The sequence below is a fragment of the Vanellus vanellus genome (assembly GCF_965231255.1).
Source record: "Vanellus vanellus genome assembly, chromosome: 12".
NCBI lineage: Eukaryota > Metazoa > Chordata > Aves > Charadriiformes > Charadriidae > Vanellus > Vanellus vanellus.
The window spans coordinates 7,272,468-7,293,395 of NC_138917.1; the positions used below are offsets into that span (position 1 = coordinate 7,272,468).

General features: G+C 40.2%; 1 protein-coding gene across 2 annotated transcripts in view; it reads left to right on the plus strand.

Moving 5' to 3' along the window:
- Positions 1-1,089: 1,089 nt before the first annotated feature.
- Positions 1,090-20,928, plus strand: part of CDH13 (cadherin 13) — a gene marked incomplete at its 3' end in the record, with an annotated part of 498,288 nt that continues 478,449 nt past the window's right edge. For both annotated transcript variants that reach the window (XM_082489177.1, XM_082489176.1), the window contains exon 1: positions 1,090-1,197. In XM_082489177.1, the coding sequence (XP_082345303.1) occupies positions 1,153-1,197 (45 nt within the window). In that variant the 5' untranslated portion in view covers positions 1,090-1,152. The remainder of the gene's footprint in view (positions 1,198-20,928) is intronic.

Sequence of the window (20,928 nt, forward strand, 5' to 3'; positions counted from 1 at the left end):
TCTTTGGATGTGTATCCCTTTCCATCTGCTTACCTGCCTTCTGCTCCCCATGTCTCTGCTCCTCAGCACTGGTGCAGCACCCATGTGGGGTAGAGCAGAAAGTGGTGGCAGCTGGCTCTGCTGGATGAGCAAGCAAGGGAGAAGCATCAGTCATGAGAGCTGTGGAGACTTTTGACCCTACTTAAAATGGAGGAATGGTATTGTTAGATAACCCTGGCAACTGCAAGTAGACAAGTCAAAAAAGGACTGGACTGCTGTAATAATGGGGAGTGGCAAGAGAGGTGGAGCTGGAAAGGCAGACAGGGGAATTTGTTTGTAATCTTTGGTCCATCTGCCTGGTATTGCTTGCTGGGTTGCAGCATAACCAATCCAGAGAAAGCAGGTTCTTGAAACATCAGGGGTCTCCTCTTCCAAACAGGAAAAGTTTTTGTAATTGAAGGGCATGCAGGTTTGAAACTTTGTCCTAGATTCAAGTTCATAGAATCAAAAGCTGGCTCTGCCATTACCTGAGCAGTTAATAAAATCTATTGCCTTATGATGGATTTTTTCTGCAGGCTAGAATTGATCTGTCTTCGTTGTGATTTGTGAGATTGAGGGGGAAACACAAAATATAATCTGTATTTCTGCTGCACTGAGAAATTTCACTGTGTTCTCAGGCTTGGAAGTAACTAAAGCTGCAGTGGTCATTTTTTTGATTTATTGAAAATAAAGCATACCTTATTAACATTTTAATAAAGAGAATCTCTTTGCAGCGGTGCTCAGAGTTGCTCTTATTTCTCTCTGTGCAATTCCATTCTCTAAAAGGGAAAATACTATTGAGATCTGTAAGGCATGATTTGTTAGACTGAAACTAAACACACAAATACACCAAAGCAAAATGCTTTCTAAAGGTGCTGTGCTTGTGAGAGGTGCTTGCCCAATATGTGTGATGCAAAATGGGGATGCTTTGTGAAGAAATCATCCTTGTAAAGCCATTGGTTCTGGTCATCAGACTCTATCCAATGCTTTAGTGATGATGCTGCTGATCTATTTGGGAAGTTGGCTGGCTCTCAAGGCAGAGTCTCTTCTCAAAGGCTGTTTCACAGTGAAAATATGCTCAGTGCAGCCGAGTGCATGAATGAAAAAGCCTCTGGTACCTTCTAGTCTGGCAAAATGCAGCACAAAACTCAACTTGCTCTGTCCTTTCTGCTGTCCCAGGTAAGAAATGTGTGTTTTTTCCTTGCTTGCTTTCTTCTTCCTTCTCTAGGGCATTTGGATTTGAAAGTATTTGTAATTCTGGTCTGATTTCTGAGTAATTATACATTGATTGAATTACTGCTGAAAGATGTAAGATCTCTGCTATAAGCCAGTTGCTAGGAACATAGAATCTCATAGTTCCTTGATTTACAGTTACAACAAATTTGCCGTGTGATATATAGCATTTTTTGTTCCCCTTCAGGAAGGGTGGTGGGGAGAATCTTTCAAGTGTCTCGGTAGCAGCTGCAGCAGCTATATTTTCTGTCATATCAAATGCTGCAACTTTGATTTGCCTCTTTCCTCTGTGGCTTTTGCCGGGTAGTAGGCTTATATGCTGTTATAGGCAGCTCACATTATTTATTGCTTTTTTTCTTTAAAAAAAAAAAAAAAAGAGGAGGGGGGGAATATGGAGGAAAAATAAAATCAGACCTTGCAAAAGGTTCCCTTCCTCGTACTCTCTTGATAGATGTGTAATACTCTGTTAGTGACTTGCTATGTAGCCTTTCTCTTATTAAACGTAATAGATCCCCCTCTGCCAGAAAGCGGAGGAAAAAACACCCAGCCTTAAAAACACGGAGCTGCTAAAGCGCTGCTGCTGCTGTCTGTCAAAACCAAGGGACTGGCTGGGCTTTGACTTCTTGGTACCTTCTGGTTGCTCTTTTTGCCTCTCGCTGCTGTTACAGGGCTCACTTTTTGGAAGCTCTGGGGAGGTTTGAAAATCCTTTGTTGTCCAGCTTAAATGCATCCTTCCTTCTTTTGTCTTTGGAGCTCTGTAAACTCTTGCATTTAGTGACAGTGGCATCCTGTGCACTGAGTAGACAGAAAAGTTAATTCCTTTTAGACTGGCAATCGAGCGGTTTTGTTAACCCTTAGGGGGTTGGTGGGTTTTAGAGCGTCAAACTAGTGCTCGGGACGCCGAGTCTGTGCGCTTGTGTTTGTGTAACTGCAATCTCCAGCAGGCATTTAGTCTGCTTTTTCAAAACAGAATGATAAGGAGAGAAATGGTGAGGGATCACTGTTGGGAGAGCTTTATTGCTGAGAGAAGATACATCAAGAGTGTGTAAGTAGGAAACAGTAGGGTGAACTGAATGCACATATGCTGTGGATCAAGGCTAGGGTATTTTGGTCCTGGCTTACCCTGATAAGGAGTAAAAGCGTTGGTGTGGGTGGCTGGAGTTATGGGACAGTAGGAGACTCGGTGACTGTGAGCAAGCACATAGGCATTTGGGTGGGTTCAGGATAATAATCCTGCTCCAGGGAGTGTAACAACTGAAAGCAGCTGCTTTGGGCCATAGGTATGGTGCCTGAATGATCTGGTGAAGGATGAGTTTGAGGAGCTGGAGCAGCATGTGCTGGGGATACGTGCAGAGTTTCTTGCAGGGCCTCCCTAAGTGCTGGGGCTGAGGCTGTGTGTACCCTGTAGGAGGGCTGGCCAGCGGGCAGCTCGCCAGCCTTGCTGGGACTGGCTGCAGTGAGTGGGCAAGCTGCTGTGCCTGCAGAAGGCTGAATGGCTCTCGGGTGGGCTGGGGATGCCCAAAGGTCTCCTGGGGAGAAGTTGGCAAGGTGGGCTGAGATGCAGCCTGGACAGGCAGCTGAGCTGGTGAAGCTGCCAGTGGGAGGCAATGCTCAGGGAGCAGAGGCGCGGAGGGTAGAGGGCACAGACAGTGTAAAGGTAACATCTGGATATAGTGAGCTGGTGCTCCCTCACCTTGGACTTTAGATTTGCCATCTGGACTGCAGTTTGCTTGGCTTTCTCTGTGTTTTCAGTCCTCTTTTGTCCATCTTTAGCACACTAATGAATAATCAGCTTTGAGTTTGGATTTTCTTTAGACGTCCCTTGTAGGAAAAGCAATATGTATGCGATAGGGGAGGACAGCATTCTAAGGCCTATTAAACCACATAGCTGGCATGTGTTTAACATCAGTAACTACTTAAAATCTGACAAGGTGCAGAACACCTGATTCTGAAAACAACTGTGCACTTTACTGATAACTTTCAGCAATACTTCAGAGTTTCTTCTCTTGCTGGGCTGAGCTTGTGGTGCTTTAGCATTGCTTTGCATTTAAGTGCTTAAACTGCACCCCACCTTCTTTATTAGCATATGTAGCTTTATCTGGCAATGCCTTTACCTTGTGATCTAACACATCTCCAAGTTTACTTTATAGATCACGTCTAAGAGTTAATGAATTAGACTATAATAAGGAAGTGTACCTAAATCTGTCTTCAGGTATAAGGTTGTTGAGTATTGGCAGGTTAAAGTATGAACTGAAGGTGATGGCATACTAGGAAAGAAAAAGGAATTAATGAAATGCTGTTTGGCTTTTCTCTTTGACACACCACATGTACAACTTTCATGTGACAGGAAAAGTAAATAGAAGTATGTGAGAAACAACATATTAAACAAATGCAGCCATCTGGCTATGTAGTGGTTGTAACACATTTTGGAATTTTTTTCATAAGTGTTTTTTTTTTTTTTCCTCCATTAGTAGTAGCAATAATGCCTCGTATAATGCAATGCTAGTGGAACCTGCAAAGCTCAATTTTGATAAAATGATTTCTAAGCGTTGGCGATCTAGTAATGCAGTACTTTCTGTGGAAGTAGAAGATGGGAATAACTTCATTTCAAAGTAATGATAGCAAAGTACTGATAGCAAAGTTTACAGTGTAGAAAAAGGTTTGAAATTCTCATATTCGTAAGAACATGAACTGAAAAAAGGTTTATTTTTAATTAAAACATCATTTCCAAAAGTATTAACTTTGGTTTTGTGTTTTCTTGGTCTGCATCTAATTCAACTACATTTGTTAAGTATAGATATAAAACTGCTTTTTGAGGCATTTAAAGGTTGAGGATGGGGAATTGCTGCCTTTCTTTTCAGCCCATTAAGTATGTTTGTAAAAGTTGTGGTAAACAGGCAGACAATAAATGAATTTTTTCTTTTGCAAAGATTTAGTCTACACTACTACCGTTTGTCCTGTTTTCACCAAGAAGAAAACTGAACATTGACTGGAATAGCTGAGAAAGATACGTTTCAAGTAATTCTTTAATTCAGGATCACCTTTAAAACTACAAAACATATCTATACTATACAGCTTTATTGATCTGAAGCTGACAATAAAAACTAAGTGTACTCTAGTAGCTTGTGCAGCTCACTATAGAGTACAGTAAGCAGTAATTACAGATTTTTAAATCTCTCGTATCGGAGTGGGTTTTACCTTTATCCCAAAGGATGTTTTCTAAGGCCTACGTAAAAAAATATTTGTTTTAAACCAAGAGTTGTTCGCAGGCTTGCTGTCGTATGTTACGCATTTCACACAGATAGGTGAATCAACATAAAATTAGTAAAACTTGCAAGAAGAGGGGAAAAAAAAAAATTCATGGCTTTAACAATAACTATCATGTTCCACTGGCTTGCAACTAAGTCAATTGGAAAGAAGTATAGATTTCACAAGCTTGTCATTACAGCGAATAGAGAAAATTAGTGCTAGAACTCTTTCTCCAAATGCATAGTCCACACTACTGTGTTCTTAAGCTTTTATTTTTTCAAATATCTCCAGAAGAGGGCTCCATGCACAGCTTGAAAGTCGGCACCCATGTATTAAAAGAAAAAGAAATTTATCAGCTTCAGGAAAAAAGAAAAACCTTGCTCACACAGCTGCTGCTATAACATTAAAGATTATGTTCAAATTCTGACCAAGTGTTTCCCTGTTGTATCTTCTTGTTGTAGGTTTTATTTTGTTTAAGACTGCTTATTGTTTGAGAATTCTAGAGGAAAAAGTCCTATATCTCTTCTGCTATTATCCAAGTTGTAAGAATGCTTTAAAACTGTTAGCAAAACTCAATTGCCAACTATTATGTATAATTATTTGTACTGATGAGCATTTTGTGAGCAGGCTGTCACTTACTCCTGACAGTTTCAGGCCATCATTTTTGGTTATGTAGTCAAAAAGACCTTCCACTTGCATATCCCATTCAAAAGTCGGTGTCTCCCAAAACACAGAGCCATTCCAACAGTCATGCTGTGCTATTTATCAAATGTTGCCTTGGAGGGAAGGTTGGCCCCTGGTGAATTAATATGACTTTAGGCAACAGCTCTAACCTTCTAAAGGTATTCTTACACAGGACCTGACCAGACTCCTTACTGCCAAGCAGGGAGGGGTTGTTACAATAGATGAGTGGAAACAGGTCATGACAATGCTGCTAGAATTACGGCATTACAATTAAACCCACTTTGTTGTGTACCATTTGAGGTACACATCTTTCAATTTAAGGTGTAGCTCAGGCAATATGTTGGGATCTGGTTTCTGTTTCGGATGATCAAAACCTGAAAAAGGTTATTCTACCACATGTAATGTCTTTGTGCCATGATCCTTTGGGGGTTATTGACTTATCAGCTAGGAAACAAGTATTGCGAAAAGGTGACTCAACAGACCAGTGGAACAGGAACTATTAGAACTAAGTAGATAGCAACAGTGGTGCCTGTTCAAGACAATGTGAAGTTCTGCCTTTCATTTTCTTCCTGTTTGTTGTTAGATAAGTAGGCTCTTCCCTTTCTATTAATAAGTAAGGGCAGGCTAGATAACAGAGCTGCTACTGTTGTACTCTTCCTGTAGGACTGCTGGAGTCAAATCTCTTATATTCAGCTGCTGGGTTGTACCCATGCGCTGTGTGCCAGGATTTTGGCCTCGGGTTTCAGAGTTCCTATGCCAACATAAGCTTTTTGGGAGGAGGGGGACTTCATCTGGGACTTGAGGCAGAAATGTGAGGTTAATGAGTTTTTAATTGTTTCATGGAAATAATTTTGTCATTCTGCCATTGACAGGTACAAACACCAAATTCACTTTTTTTGTGTATTGCTAGTATTCTAACCAGCAAAGCTTTATCTGTGCAGGCAAAAAGACAAATCTACCATGTCCACTGGGGAGGAGAGACAGAATGAGAGGGATTTATCATCCTTAGGAGCCTAAGTGGGCTATAGCTCTTCCCAGTTAAGTCTGGATGATATTAGTGGGTTCTTGATTATGGCCATATGGTTGCACTGTGCCCTGCCCCAGTCACCAGATGGATGGGACCAGCCCAGATGGGAGGCTGTGTTTTTCTGTCACTTCATGTGTCCTGCAGCTAGTACAATGTTAGTGTACACAAATCAGTAGGATATTAAATTTCAGAGGAGTGAAAAATAAGACTTGCTTTATTAACCACTGTTTCATTATTCAAAGATCTTGGAAATTTGCCCACTGCTTTTTTTGTGTGTGTGTTGCAATGTGGACTGTGTTCTTTGTCAAACAGAAGAATCTAATTCTTTGAAAGCCTCACTGTTTTGTCTGAAGGGAACTTACTCCGCTACTAACTTATCCAATATTCTACTGTTTTGGACCATTAGTTTTCTTGGCTGAAGAAAAAAAGGAGGAATTTAAGATTTGGTTTGATGGAGCTGGTTAAAGCTGTTCTGAGAACAGACTAAAACAAATACAAGCTATTAAGAGAGGGGTGGGGTGAACCTTTTCAGCTCACAGCAGTTTATCAGTATCTCTAACCACTTGGAAAAAGCTGATTAAGGTGTTTAAATAACTTCTGATATCTATGAATGTCCATGTATGGATGTCTAATTTGCTATCTGTATGGACCTTGTTTTTAGGGAGCTGAACATCTGCCTTCAAGCTTTGGAAGTGCCTCAAAATTGGGCACTGATATGTAGCTGTCTGGAATGAATAAGATTTTATTGTTTAAGGTTCCTCAGACTCCATTTGATAACGGTTCTACTCCACAAACTATTGGGTTTTTTAAAATTAGTAATAGCTATCTCTTTCAGTCTAAACTTTTTGTTCTCTTGCTGTGAACAACGAATGTTTAATTCCTTATTGGTAATAGCCATGTATATATTTCTAATATTAAATTCCCAAGGACTTTGCAGTCTGGTATGTAATGAAGAGCAAATAATTCTTCTGTGTATGAAAGCTGCATTAATAGGAATACACGCAGAAAGTGGGTTTCTAAAAGTTTGAAGAAGTTTTTGTCAAATGACTTATCGTGGCATATGGACCTTGTGGCACTTGTGTGTAACAAGGACTCAAAATGCTGAGTGATAGGCCATTAAGCTGTCACAGCACTGTTAATATGGCTGCATGCAAAGAAATACGTATACCTACAACTTGAATTTAGGATATTAGAGATACTCCCTTGCAAATAACCTGTAAGCTTTTCTCAGCTATTATTAATTGTGTGCTGAAGACTACTGTTGAAGGTTACTCCCTTTTCCTCCCCTGAGCAATGTTAAGTGTGTGCGCTCCTTACCTGCTCCAGGGCAAAGTTGGCAAGCTTGGCTGGAAACACAGCGGGGGGAGTACTGATTCTATATATTAATGGCTGTCTGCCACATGGACAGTAACACGTCTGTGGCAGAGGTAGAAAGAGGATGAATAATTTCTCATATGGCTTCAAATCAATCCATAAAACTGTTAGCACACTGAGTTTTGTTTGAATTGCTATGGAGCAAAAAAGCATGTTACAACATACTTACCACGCTGATAATTGGCTCATCTACTTTATAGACACTTAATCTATTTCTTTTCAGTATCTTGGCATAACTTGGAATTGTAAGAAGGGTTTCTGTGCAAACTGTCTTTAAAGAAGAATCTCAGAGTCAAACATAGTGGATTTTGAACCTGTAAGAGTAAAATAAAACCTGGCAGCTGTCCATGGAGTCACTGTACAAAGGCAGAAATTCTAAGCTGCTGTAAACTCATCTGGATCCACTAGGAAGCTATCCCAGCATGCACGAATTAGGAATATGATCCATAGCTCTATAGACAGCATACAAGGACGGGGGGTGTGTGGTGAGATCGTGTAAAGTTGCCCCTTCCCTAGCCTATTATAGTTTTCTTGATGCAAGATGAACTTTGAAGTCTGTCTGTTACATTTTAACTTTGAGCCAACTGTTGGTAACAGTTTGGGAACAGTGTTCCCAAGATCGTGTGTTTTCCATAGACAAACTTGCTGGCTTTGAGTTCCCATACTGCCAAATAAGGTGCATTTATACATTTCTCTAGAGACAACCCTTTGGTTTCCCTGAGGAACCACGTTTTCTCAGACAACAAACAGCTATATCAAATGTGAGAGCTGAACATAGCACTGCTCTATAGTTGACAAAGCAGGAAATCCAGAGCATCTGGTACTCTGCTCTCTAAGTGAAAGGAGATGGAATTAGCCATTAGAATCAGATGGGCATTTCCCTCCCTATTAAATCCATTGTTTCAGAGCTCTGTCAGAGGAAGCTGAGTAATTCCAACTGCTATGAAGCAGGAATAGATATCTCAGCTGCAGGTTTGAGCTGTTTGGTACAGTTAGATAACTGGTCAAATTAAAAGGTGTTCAGTTTGACCTTCTGCCAAGACAAGATAACCAGTCTTGCAAGTGCCATGAAGTCATGGATACTATCTAGCATCCTTACTCAGGTGAAATGCAAAACGAAAAACCTGTGGGTAAAGATAAATGAGAATTAAATTAAAATAGAACAATACATAAAAATCAATTTTGATTTCTAGGCATTTGTATTAGCTTGCTGCCTGAAGGTTATCTTGTGTGTCAGCTAAGTGGTTTTATTCTTTTCCAAAATGTCTTTTGTTTTCCTAATTCATTATCTAATTGAACTAATTGGACTCTGAACTCTATAAATATTGATTTATGGATATCAATAATCCTATCAATTTACTGATATACAGCTTTGACCTGAAGGCTAAAATAGTTGGGCCCAGATTTGATCACCTTTCCTTAATATGTAGCCATATCATTGCAGGAGACGTTATTCAGTGGGCTGAAGATGTAAGGATGGCCATTAAATCCTAGCAGTAATGGGAAGTATGCCTTGCACCCATTTATACTTCTGTTCAGAGATAGATAAGGATCTTACATTTGCTTCTTTTTTTTTTTAATCATTATTTTCTTCTAATGCTTTTAATTAAAAGATCTAACTTTAAAAACCAAACATTGTATTCCTCTTTATCATTTTTATGTCATCAATAGTTTTTCCTAATTGTTGGATCTATGCAGTTTACTTATCAATACAGAAGAGTGGCATTCTGTGCAGTGACGATATTGATTATTGCAATCTGACAAAACAGCAGCTCTTTAGATGACAATTTTGGATACAGTGTGTTACCAGGAAATAAGGTAAGGATTCAGGGAATAAATCGTGAAGCTTCTGTATCTTGTCGAAATGATTTCTGGTGTTGCACATCTCTCAACTTTAGTTTTTTGAGTTTGCAATAGCAAAACACTGTTGCTCACACTAATGTGGGAACAGGCCTCCAGTGGACATGGATTGATTGCATTGCCCTGCTTTGCGTTATCTAGGTGAAGGATGGTTAGTATCAATGCCATGTGCGTTTCCACTGTGTACATATTGGGAGGCTTACATGGCTTCTATTACTGTTATATCTGAGCACCCTGCAAATGGTAATGAATTTATCCTTGCTTCCCTAAAATAAATGCTGAGTTACGACAGGAACATTATTCTGAAATGGGAGACAGCCTCCAACATCTGCCTGTTTCAATGACTTCAGTTCTATTATCTTAGTTGAGTAATGATGTAGGCTGCTGTCACTTCTGCTGCTGGTGTTGATTCAGTAGTGACAGTTCATTGTACTATAGAAAGATTAATTTTGATTGGAGGGAGCCCAGAATAAATTCAGTCTTTAGGCCAATCAGAAAATGGTGTATGTAGTACTAGCTTAATAATGCTGCTCAACTTTCAAGAATATAATTAGTGATGATTTTCCAAAGAGCTGCCTATATCTATACAGCTAGTATTTTTGTATGTAGAGGAAACTAAGAAGAGAAAATGTTTACCTAATCATAACTGCTCAGAGTTCTTTTAGGCATAAGGAAAATGGAGAGTACTTGCTTACAACTGGTGTGTATGTGACTGCTGCTGGCAAAATGATCAGTTGGAGCAGAGGAGGAGGATGAGGCTGGCAGTACTATACATACAGCATTTGAGATCAAAACAATTTGTGTTAGAAGACAGGGGCAGATAATAACCAACTATCTTTCCAGTGCTTGAGTAGGGGAGAGGTGCTGGATATTTCCCCTGCAGTGTGAGACATAATCTCAGTGGCAGAATATTTCCCTCACCATCTGTTCACTAATAAAGGTTCCCATCTTCCTTCCTTTATTCAGGTTGGAGGAAGCAGAACTACCAAAAACTTAGGCTCCTCTGGCAGGAGGTGAGCTGCCTGGTCATGGCTGTTCCACTCCTATGTCTAGCTTCTGGAAGCCTGATGTTGCTGTCCTAAAGTGTCGTTGTTACTGAGATGCACCTAAATGTTTGAATTTCTAGGGGGACAATGACACATGAATGGACCATTTGTTACAAGCCCAAAACATGAGAATCTGTAGGCTTGTATGGACTATGGAAAGCTAATCTCTGACTTTGTGGAACAGCTTCCTCTTCCTGCATGGTTACATCTCTCTGAAATGAGGATTCAATTTTTTTGCACTAGCTTCCCAAGAATACAATTTTCAAAGCTTTTGTTTCTTCATGAGTCAAAGGCACACAAGCACAGAACCTGTTTCCTACTGTGCATTGGAACTAAAAATTGATTATGGGTGGCTGAAGGAGTCTGGCTAAAATAGAAACAGACTTGGTTGTCTGCCATAACTCATGTTGAACGTGAACAAAATCGTTTTCCCAACTTGTTCCTGACTTCGGATTTCTGCATGCTCTGTGTTTATGGGGTCTATCTGGGACTTGAAGGAAGAAAAAGCAATCATGCACAGCATGAGTGGTTCTCCCTTCTTTACCTCCAGGCTGACTGGAAGCATCAGCATTCCTGTAATTTTCTTGTTCAAATTACTTTTTTTTCTGTTCCACTTCATGTGCTCAAAAAAAAATAATTCAGATGGTCTGAGTGCCTTTAGTTTTTCTACTCCAAACTTTCTTCCAGAACTTCCTAGATATAAGGAAGACCTCTTTTACAATGAGGGTGATGAAACACTGACACAGGTTGCCCAGAGAGGTGGTTGATGCCCCATCCCTGTAAACATTTAAACTCAGGCTGGATGGGGATCTGAGCAACCTAATCTATTTGAAGATGGCCCTGCTCATTGCAGGGGGGTTGGACTGGATGGCCTTAAAAGGTCCCTTCAACCCAAAATATTCTATGATTCTAACTTCTTGGGGAATGGATGAATACTTTTTACTAACTTCTCTTGGAGGAGCTTCAACACGCCCTTTTGGAAAGTCTATCCCTGTTCTTGGTGTTTATAGTTGGTTTTCTTTTGGTGATAGATGAGAAGATGGGGATTTTTCCTGCAGCATGAGGAAAAGCAGACACCTAGAGTCACATTCCTTTAGCATTTGACATAGGTCCTAGTTATTTTCACTGAGTAATCTCCAGATTGCCTAGAGTTAGTGCGATGTTAAACTGTAACCTGTAGCTAGTGGTAGGCAACTACAAGCATTGCACTGTTAGTACTTGTGTATCTAGCACAAATATTGTGTGTTTCTCGGTATGTTCATGTTACTCTATTCCTTTCTCCCTTAGTCCTCTAAGGCAGTCTAGTTCTATCTGCACATGTGGAAAGGAGAATTTAATCTGGCTGCCCCATTAATGGTTTTAAGTTGGTGATCTCTTCAAGACAGAAGTGCTGGGATAGTAATTTAACAATAAACATGCCAACATAGCTGCTGAATTTCTTGTCCCTTTCCTTGGCTGACTGAGGAATACAAGAAAAAAGGTCAAACATTAATACAAAAATGGAAGGGAAAACAAAACAAAGGGGGAAAAGAAAAACAAAATTATATTCAATGCCCTGTAAATTTTTGCAGCTGTTGAGATTTGGAAAGCAGGCTTTTATATTTGTGATACGGCTAACAGGTGTATACAGGAATGGAGTGCAACATCCAGTCTGAATCTGCTTGATTTTTGCATCTTCATTTCCATGCAATCTTACCTGAGAGTTTAGGCTGACACCCACACACAGAGCTCTTGCTCACATCTGGATCTGAAGTTGTTGGCATCAGGAAACAGCAGTACTTTACTCTGTTTCATGCACATTTGTGTGTGTATCAGCATGCTGGTTTATGAGAGGCACGAAATTTAATCCTTTGTAAACTCTGTATCTGTTTCCAGCATTCATTAGCTACCCAGCCACAGAACTCTCCTTTCTTCTACATTTTATGTTTTGGAGGGACTTTATTATCATTTGCTGTATGTCTTAATGGACAATATTTATCTATGCTGCTTTGACGTTGTTGTGTTTCGTGATTGTTAAATCCATTTTACTGATGCTTTGGGAAACTTGTTACCGCACAGACGAAATAGAACTTAGGAGATACCTTCCCCTAACTGAGTAGTTGGCTCAGGAGGGAATGGAAAGGAGACAAGAGAGGACAAACTGGGTGTAAGGTGTGAGGCCAAACCGGCCTTCATTGGAGGAAAGCACATTGCAGTTTCTTTTGAAACTGTTCACATGTCACTTCATTAACTGAAATGATTTTATATATGTTAGAAAAGTTGTTTCCCACAGATCCTCTGTGTAACACAAGCATACTTTTTAACTGCACACTGGTGGAAATAAGTATGTCCCAGAGAAAATGGAAAGGTAGGAGAGGGCCAGAGAACCTGGGAGGGGAGGGATAACTGTTACGGCTTTCCAGCAATAAATATGAAGCGAGCCAGATACCAGGAAAAGCTAGGCAATGTCTTGTTCAAATGAGCCTTATGGGCCATCTGTTGGAGAGAAATGCTCCAAAGTCTTGTCATATATTATGTGATTTCCCTTCCCCTACCATTTTTGCTAATATATAATCTCAGAGTCATTCCCTTTCTCTTATTTTCCGGCATCTCTTAGAGGCTGGCTGAAGTGCAAAGATTAAAGGGAAGAGAACCTGACTTCAGGTGCGCTTGCAAACTAGCTGTTAGTTTTCTGCAGGTTCTTCTGTGCTTAAAACTGAAAGAACCTTCCCCTGATGACTGAGCATACAACTCATGTACAGTGGATCTACTTCTGACACTGTCTTTCTGGGGTGTTTACGTGACTCATGACTTATCTGGCAGTGTTTGAGTCTAAGCACTGATAAAGAGAACAGCAGAGTGCAAATGTGTTTGACCTTTCAAAACGTTGAAAAGAAAACAAAAATAGAAAAATAGTTACTTTGCATTTTTTTCCTTGTACATGTGTAATTTCCTTGTACGTTTGCTGCAAGCAAACCAACATTCTTATTTCTGCTGTGGGAGCCTGGGTAGCACAGAGGCTTCTAGGCCTGAGATCTACTGTTTTATACCTGCTGTTCCCAGGACTGTGTGTGTGAGTTAGCCTGACACTGGAGTAGAGGTTCAAGTCAACTTTGATTTCTCCAGTTCAGGCTTTGGCCTGTAGTTCAGGTCTGCTGCAAACCCAAAATCTTTAGTGTTTGATAAGCTACGCTTGTATAATTGGCATGCTGGTCTTGGTTCACTTGCCTGATGGGCAGGAGTCTGTATTTCAAGTATAAAGTATCGCTGCAACTGTCACTTTAAAACAGTAGTACCAACACAGAAGTAAGGCTCAGGTTCCCATGGAAAGTTTCTGCTGATGTCCTCAGCTAGCTTCAGCCTTGGTTAGCTTGGATGCAGCCACCTCTTAATACTGCGCCGAGCAGCTTTAAAAAAGTAATTCCATGGGTCCTCTATGGTGTAAATACCCCTGTTGAGTGAGCGCTGCAGTGGGCTCGCTGCAGGGTTCAGCCCTGCCCTGGGTCACCTCCTCCTAGAAGGGCTGGGGCTTTGAAATAGCAGCGTGGCTGACTCAGGGGCATGCCAGGCCTGTTACGCCGCTGCTCCCCATGTCATGACTGCTCCTGGGGAATATGTGTAGTTCTGAATGTGGCTCCAAATATGATGGGAACTGAAGATCCTCCCTCCTTTTCCTCGTAAAACTGTTGTTGATTTGTGAGCACATTCCTTTGCTTTAAAAGCAGAGGAAGTACACACAGTACATCTCTCCCAGCCTGCAAGCTAGAGATGTACACAGTGTGCAGAATTTCGTGCCAAGCTCTGGGGGTAGGTTTTGACTGAAGTGATCAGGGTAAATTTTTCACTTAAGCCCCTTTGGGGAAGGGAGGGAAGGCTATGCAGCACCTGGGGTAGGGCTCTGATCTGGTATTGCTACAATTGTTTTTGGTATTTCTAAAACTACCTTGCAGTTGGTGCACTGGAATTTGGGTGGGTTTTGGGATTTTGGGTCTGAAGGTGCTAAACCATAAATGATAGCCCCTCCTTGATTTATTCATACTACCTCACTGCCTGTCATATGCTGGTCAAGTCCAGTGCAGCAGGGAGAAACATCTTTCCCTTCTCATCCCCCTTTCTTATTTCCTGGTTCACTGTGTAGTCGCCTTCTGTGGCTGTGGTTACATGAATTTCATTAATAGTAAATCTTGAGCAATCCGCTTAAACAATAATCAGCATGTCTTTTAATTTGCCCTTCTTCCATGCATAGCTGTGAATTGGTGAACTATGTGATCAGGTAGCTACCCTAGCACCTGTAAAAAAAAAAAAAATATCTGGTTTTGTTCAGTGCTATTGGCAAGGTTTCCTGCTGAAGCAGGCTGCTGGACTGGAAGGTGTGTAGTCCTTCTGGAGCCTAAGAAGGGAGGGAGACTAGAAAGCGTGACTGCGGTTTAATAGGTAGATGGCATCCTTCAAGGAAGGGATTCCTTGCTATTCTGTCTTATTTAGTAAGTCTCTGCTGTCAAATATGTAATTAATCCCTGGATAAGCAGCACTAGTACATCAAACTTCCCGTCTTTCCTAGAGAAGCTTTTAACTGTTCCTTTTAAAGTTACGCTCCTTTTTGCTTATTCTGCCTCTGGCCTAAGGCATCTTATTTGTGTAACAGCCTAGCTTTGGCTGGGGAAAAGGAGGGGGGGGAGCTTTCTCAAGCAAGAGCTGTGGCTTTGAGTGTCCTTAGGTTGAGGGGGGTTTTGAGCTTTGGCCTTCCCCTTGCCCAGCAAACTCTTTGTGGACTTTGATTTTGTTTTATTTTTTAGCCTTTATCTTCAGACTGTGCTGATTCATTAAGAATCGGAACCATAAAGCAGTGCCTTTTCCCACCAGCCACATGCATAATGCTGACCCTTGGCTTGAATACAAAGTTTGGTGTCAACCTTGTCCCATTAGCAAATACAGTGTAAATCTTCCTGACAAGGTTTCCAGGCAGCTGTGGCTGGGGGGATGTCGGCAGTGAATGCGCCTGAATGACAGAAGTAATTCTGATCTCTGCACTTGACACTGAAGCACGTGCACCATGCAGGCCCAAGAGAAGAGGGTTGTTTCTTGCTCTGTCCCTTGCCCGGTTTCCATGTGGGCACCCTCCCTTGAGCTGTGGCTTGCCTTGCAGTGCTCGGCTAACACCCCGGCACCAGGGAATGGCTGCTGGCCCTGGTTGGGAAGAATGCACACACAGCACTTGGAGCTTTGCTTCTTTCTCAACAGCCTCATCCTTCTTGAGCATCTTGATTTCAAGTGTCTGTTGAAGCACTGTAAACAGATTTCCTTCAGTTCTGCGGCACTACATGCTGTGTTGCAATACATTTTGTCTACTTTAAAGCTGTTAGTGATTCATTAGTTTACAGTTCCAAAAACCAATTCCAAAGGGATCACTCATCTCCCTAGAGCAGTGAAGATATTTTCAGGCTGGCTACACAGTGCTGTAGCAGTGTTTTTGAGACTTGCCTGGTTCAAATCATGTGGCAGTGATACTGCCAAAGGCTGCCAATTCAATGGAGGATTGCACACAGATTCCATGGGTGGGAACTTGCAATATTATTAGACGCAGCTAATAATAGTTCCTCTTGACTTCTGAAATGTCAGAATGGTCTTGTGAGTAACTGCACTTTGGAAAGCATTAACTTTTTGTTTGCCATAAAGAGCAGTCCCTGACATGTTCAATGCTGTATTATGCTTGTAATAAATAAAGTGTATTGGAAACCAGGATTCTTAATATCTACGTCTGCGGATTGACTAGTGTCAAGATCTGAGTTGCAGCATCAGTTCAGGGACCCATGACTGCGTTCTGTGTGTGTACAATGACCAGAAAGATCAGCTTCTGCTATCCAGAGTTTCTGAAGATCTAATGAGCATACCTCTGCCTCAGTTTCCCCATCTGCAAGGGGCTTTGAAACCTAATAATGAGAAAACTCTATGTTAGCATGCCTTTTTTTTTTTTTTTTTTTTTTTTTTAAATAGTGCACTAAAGAAGCAACTCTGTTTTCTTTGAAAGGGGTCAGTTACTGTCTGACAGACTGTCCCAGAGTCGCGTCTCCAGAGTTTCTGGAGTTTCTCTAAGTATATCTCCCAGATGAATTGCTCTAGAGCTGAATCTTATGGCAGGGAACAATAACTCTGCTTTGCAGAGAACTTCAAAAGTTTTCAATTGCTTTATGAACCAAGTGAAGCCAAGAGTAAAAAAATCTCTAAATGCTCTGTGGAACTAAGTTAATACTCTTTCTTACACTAGCCGTTTATTTCTTTTTGCTGTTTAGTGCATCCAGCAAGGTACCAGCAGTATGTCTCCAACTGCAGGATTTACTGTAAGATTTTCATGGACTGCTGGAGGCCAATCAGGAAGGGATTTTGATATGTTGGCTCCAGAGTGACAGAAACTGATAAATGAAAATTCTACAAAACAAGTTATTATTCAAAAGATGCTGGCATTTAGAAGAGGGAGAAATTAAGCCATGAGCTTTTGTGTCCTTTTGAGGATATAACTAAAAGCATAGCTCTGAGGCAGATGAGCTGAGTTGCAAGAGATGCTGGACACTTTTCTTGTGATTTGAGTAAAATTGGGGCACTTGCCTCTTGCAAATGCAGAGCTGCATGGAATTGCATGAAGCCAAGCCCTTAGTTGGAGGGCAATGCAAATACAGGGGAAAGACAGATGACCTATATTCAGAGTGCCTCTCCTCAACTGCCTTTTACAGCTCTTTATTATAGCTAAGAACACCTGGTGGATGCGTCTTTCAAGGCAGAATTGCATCCCTGGGGGCTACGAATAACCTCATATAATGAAGGGGCCTCGCTTTCTGTATGCCACTATACCTCTAATTTTTTATTTTCCTGACTTCTGTGAGAAGTTAGATGATAATAAGAGCAAGGAAAACTAAAGTATAAACCAAGAAAGTAGCTTCTGCAAAGTCCTATAGGAAGTCTTTAACAAGTAGGATGAAGCCACAGCTCAGGAGCCCCAAATCAACCATCAGTATGCATTGTCCCCAGTACTGGCAACCTAGAGCAACATGCCTTTTTGGGGGGGGGAAATCTTGGAGACAATCTTGCACTCTTTCTATTTATTAGAACTAAAATCTTAATTACAGTAACTAGTTTGTATCTTAATGAAAAATCCATCCTGTTTCTGCAGTGCATGTAACTGCCAGCATTTAATCCTTGTCTTAAAGATATGTTACAGTCTTGTGACAATAAAAATGTATTTTTAGTGTACTTGGAGAATTGTGGTTAACAGAATTACTCCACCTGAAGGGTGACTGTTGTCATTTTGTTCTTGTTCAATAATCCTAAATACATTGTTTACATCAATGCTTTACTAAAAGTAAAATAAGATTGGATCAATGGGTTTTTAAGAATATTTTCCTTTTTCCTGAGTTTTTTTTTTTCTTCAGGAGCACTCTGTCATTTTCTTTGCTTGGCAATTCAAATTAAATCTTGCTTGTGAGCCTTTAAAGCAAGTTGTGTGCTTACAAATCTAAGAATAAAAGCAGAAAAGATTTCTTTTGTAATAAGTTCTCTTATTCCTCATATATTTACTATACCTCATCCCCTTTGCCCTCTAAATCATAACAAATAGATGCTGAAAAACATATTTTATATGAGGATCCATGTGAGTCTTGGCAGATGGAGAAAGGAGTGCTCTCTCACCTGCTCTTCACCATTGCTGGATAAGTCCTGTCTTGCACAGACTCACAGAAATCGTCCGGCTGTCCTTTATTTCAACTTCATCCTCCTTTGTCACCCTGAGAGACATTAATGTGCAAAGGCATTTGTGGAAATAAAATCATAGATATTCTTAAAGATGCGATGTCAAACAACTCAGTAGCACGTGACAGTTGCTGGATCCATGTTTCTGTCATGCTTTAAACTTGTTGAAAGAATTAGGTTCCTATTCTCTCTGTGTGCCTGTCTGCAGTTAGCTGTGATCAAAGAAAAGAGTGGAGGTGGTCTACTAGAAATACTTTTCTACTTCTGCATGAAAGAACAAATTACTACAGTTTTCTCCTTCATTGGAACAATGTGTTCATCTACCTCCTTTTGAGCTCAGTCAACAACTCTTTAGCAAAGTATTGGTGCATACACTAAATTCTTCTCAGGTGGCTCAAACTGACGCATAACTCACTCTGTTTGCACTTACTCTGAGATGGTCTTAGGGAGGAAACAGTGAGATTTTATCTGTCCAAACTCTACCACATGACCAAGTTGGTGGTCTCCTTCTTCTGTGTAGTATCCTGTGCAGCCCAGAAATACCATATAACAATCTTTAGTTTTCTCAGTGAAATATTAGCTAGAAGTCTTACTTCAAATAACTTGCAGCTGACTACTGCAAATGGATTTTTTTGGTTTATAGCGTGATTCAGACTGGAGATTAAACCTAATAGCTAAGAATTAGTTATTTGAATAATATTTAATCAGATTCCTGTATGTGAAACACTTTGTAAGAAACAAAGTAATATTGGCCAGTGTGAGTGATACAATTTGAATATGAATTTGCAGTTATGGCAGTCATATGTGTGTATTAGTTCAATGGTGGCACTTTTTTCTTAGATTTTTAGGAGGCGTTCAGCATTTGAATTACAAGACCTCCAAAAGAAATGCTTGATTTTTAAACTTTGTAATCATTGTAGCGTAATACTTGAGAGTAATGATTGTGGTGTTATTTCTAAAAATCCAGGATGTATATCTGTCAAGTATCAGTAACAGTTAAGCATTTTGGGTTTTATTCTGCTTTTAATATTTATGGTGTTAGCAGAAGATAAAAATCAGTTGGTTTTTTTTTTTTTTCTCTGAGGAGTCCTTACAGTACAATTAAGATAGGATTTTGTAAACAAAACGGATTTGAAAGACGGTAAACTGTCCTGAGGTTTTAGGAAACATGCATATGTCTGAATGGCCTTGCTATTCTTGTAACTGTTATCATTGTAAGCTGTAAAACCATTCAAAATATTATCTAAGCACTGACAACATCCTCAGTGTTAGTACAATGCATTCAAAAAAAAAAAAAAATAATCGTTTGTGCAATCTCTGCTTTCGAGGACAAACCACCTAATTAGCTGACCTGCCTGAAACACAGTGTCGTGTTTCTGCTTATTAAGGCACAACAAATTGCAGAATTCAAACTTGGTTTTTGGAATCCGAGAGAGCTCGGGAGAGAAACATTTCATGGTAGAGAGGGGAGATGAAATGTCAAGGCATTAGGGACCCCAATCAAGAGAATATGATGTGTATGCATATACGTGTGTGGGTGTGTATATATGCATATGTGAAAGTATGTATGAATATATGTAGGATTATACACCCAACATAAGTCAGGCAATAGCAAAGGTAAGCTTTGTGGATTTTGTTGTGCTACTAAGAGCTTTTTGGTAACGCTTGGTTTGTAACTCATTATTCTCTTAACTTATAATCACATTTTAAGATTGAAGCTCCTGAACTTTTTTTTAAAAAAAAAACTGGGCTCAATTGGGGCTTCACTTCAAGTTCCTCTAAACTGAGTCTGAGATATTCATATAAAATCCAGCCAGGAGACAGTCATGACTTTTGCTCTTACATTTTTGAACCTGTGTATATTTTTGAACACACTCAAACTCTCTTAACTGGTACAAAAGCAAGTGCTCAAATAAGCTGTTTTGAAGAGCAAGGATTGAGTGTCTGTATCTTCAAAGTAACCTCATCCAGCTGCATAGTAGACCTATGGGTTTATGCTTGCTAAATTCTTACAATGAAAGCAGTGATAAAGAAACAGCAACTGTGAACCGGAAACGTGCATGGAATAGTTTGAAGGAATGTCTTATTAGAAGTACAAATAAAGACTTGCCAGGCTTGATAGCCTTTAAAATGTCTGGTCGTTATCCTAAAGAGGATTGGTCCAGGACCATGTGGATCCTTTCCTTCCTGTAGGGTTTTAGCAGGCTGGATCTGATCATTTTTAATCACAAGTGGTCCCTGCCTAAATATGCAGCCTCACTTTTTTTTTTTTTTTTTTTTTATTTAGACAAGCATAACTCATGTGAATTATAGCCGAAGGGATTTGGGCCTGTATAAGCCATAGGAGTTATTACTTCAAGAATCTGGAAATACTTCTTCCCAAGAGAATACTGCTGTAATGTTTAAAAAGAGCCTGAAAGCAAAGTGTTAAAATATGTGCAGACCTTAGACATGCATGAGGTATAACCATATACAAACCAACATAGAGCAGACTGCAAAACGGTGTTTTTATTTTCCCCTGTGGTGTAATGTTGTAGCAGAGAATTGTGTATAAAGGGGGAAATGGAATGCGTTTCCTTTTTTCTCCTTCTTTTGAATACAGTGACATGTCCTAATTTAGACCTAATTTTCATTCCTGTAACATTACTTGTAATAACGTCCTAAGTCCTCAGAATTAATTTGACTGGAAAAATTCCAGAAGGACTTTCAATTTTTCTC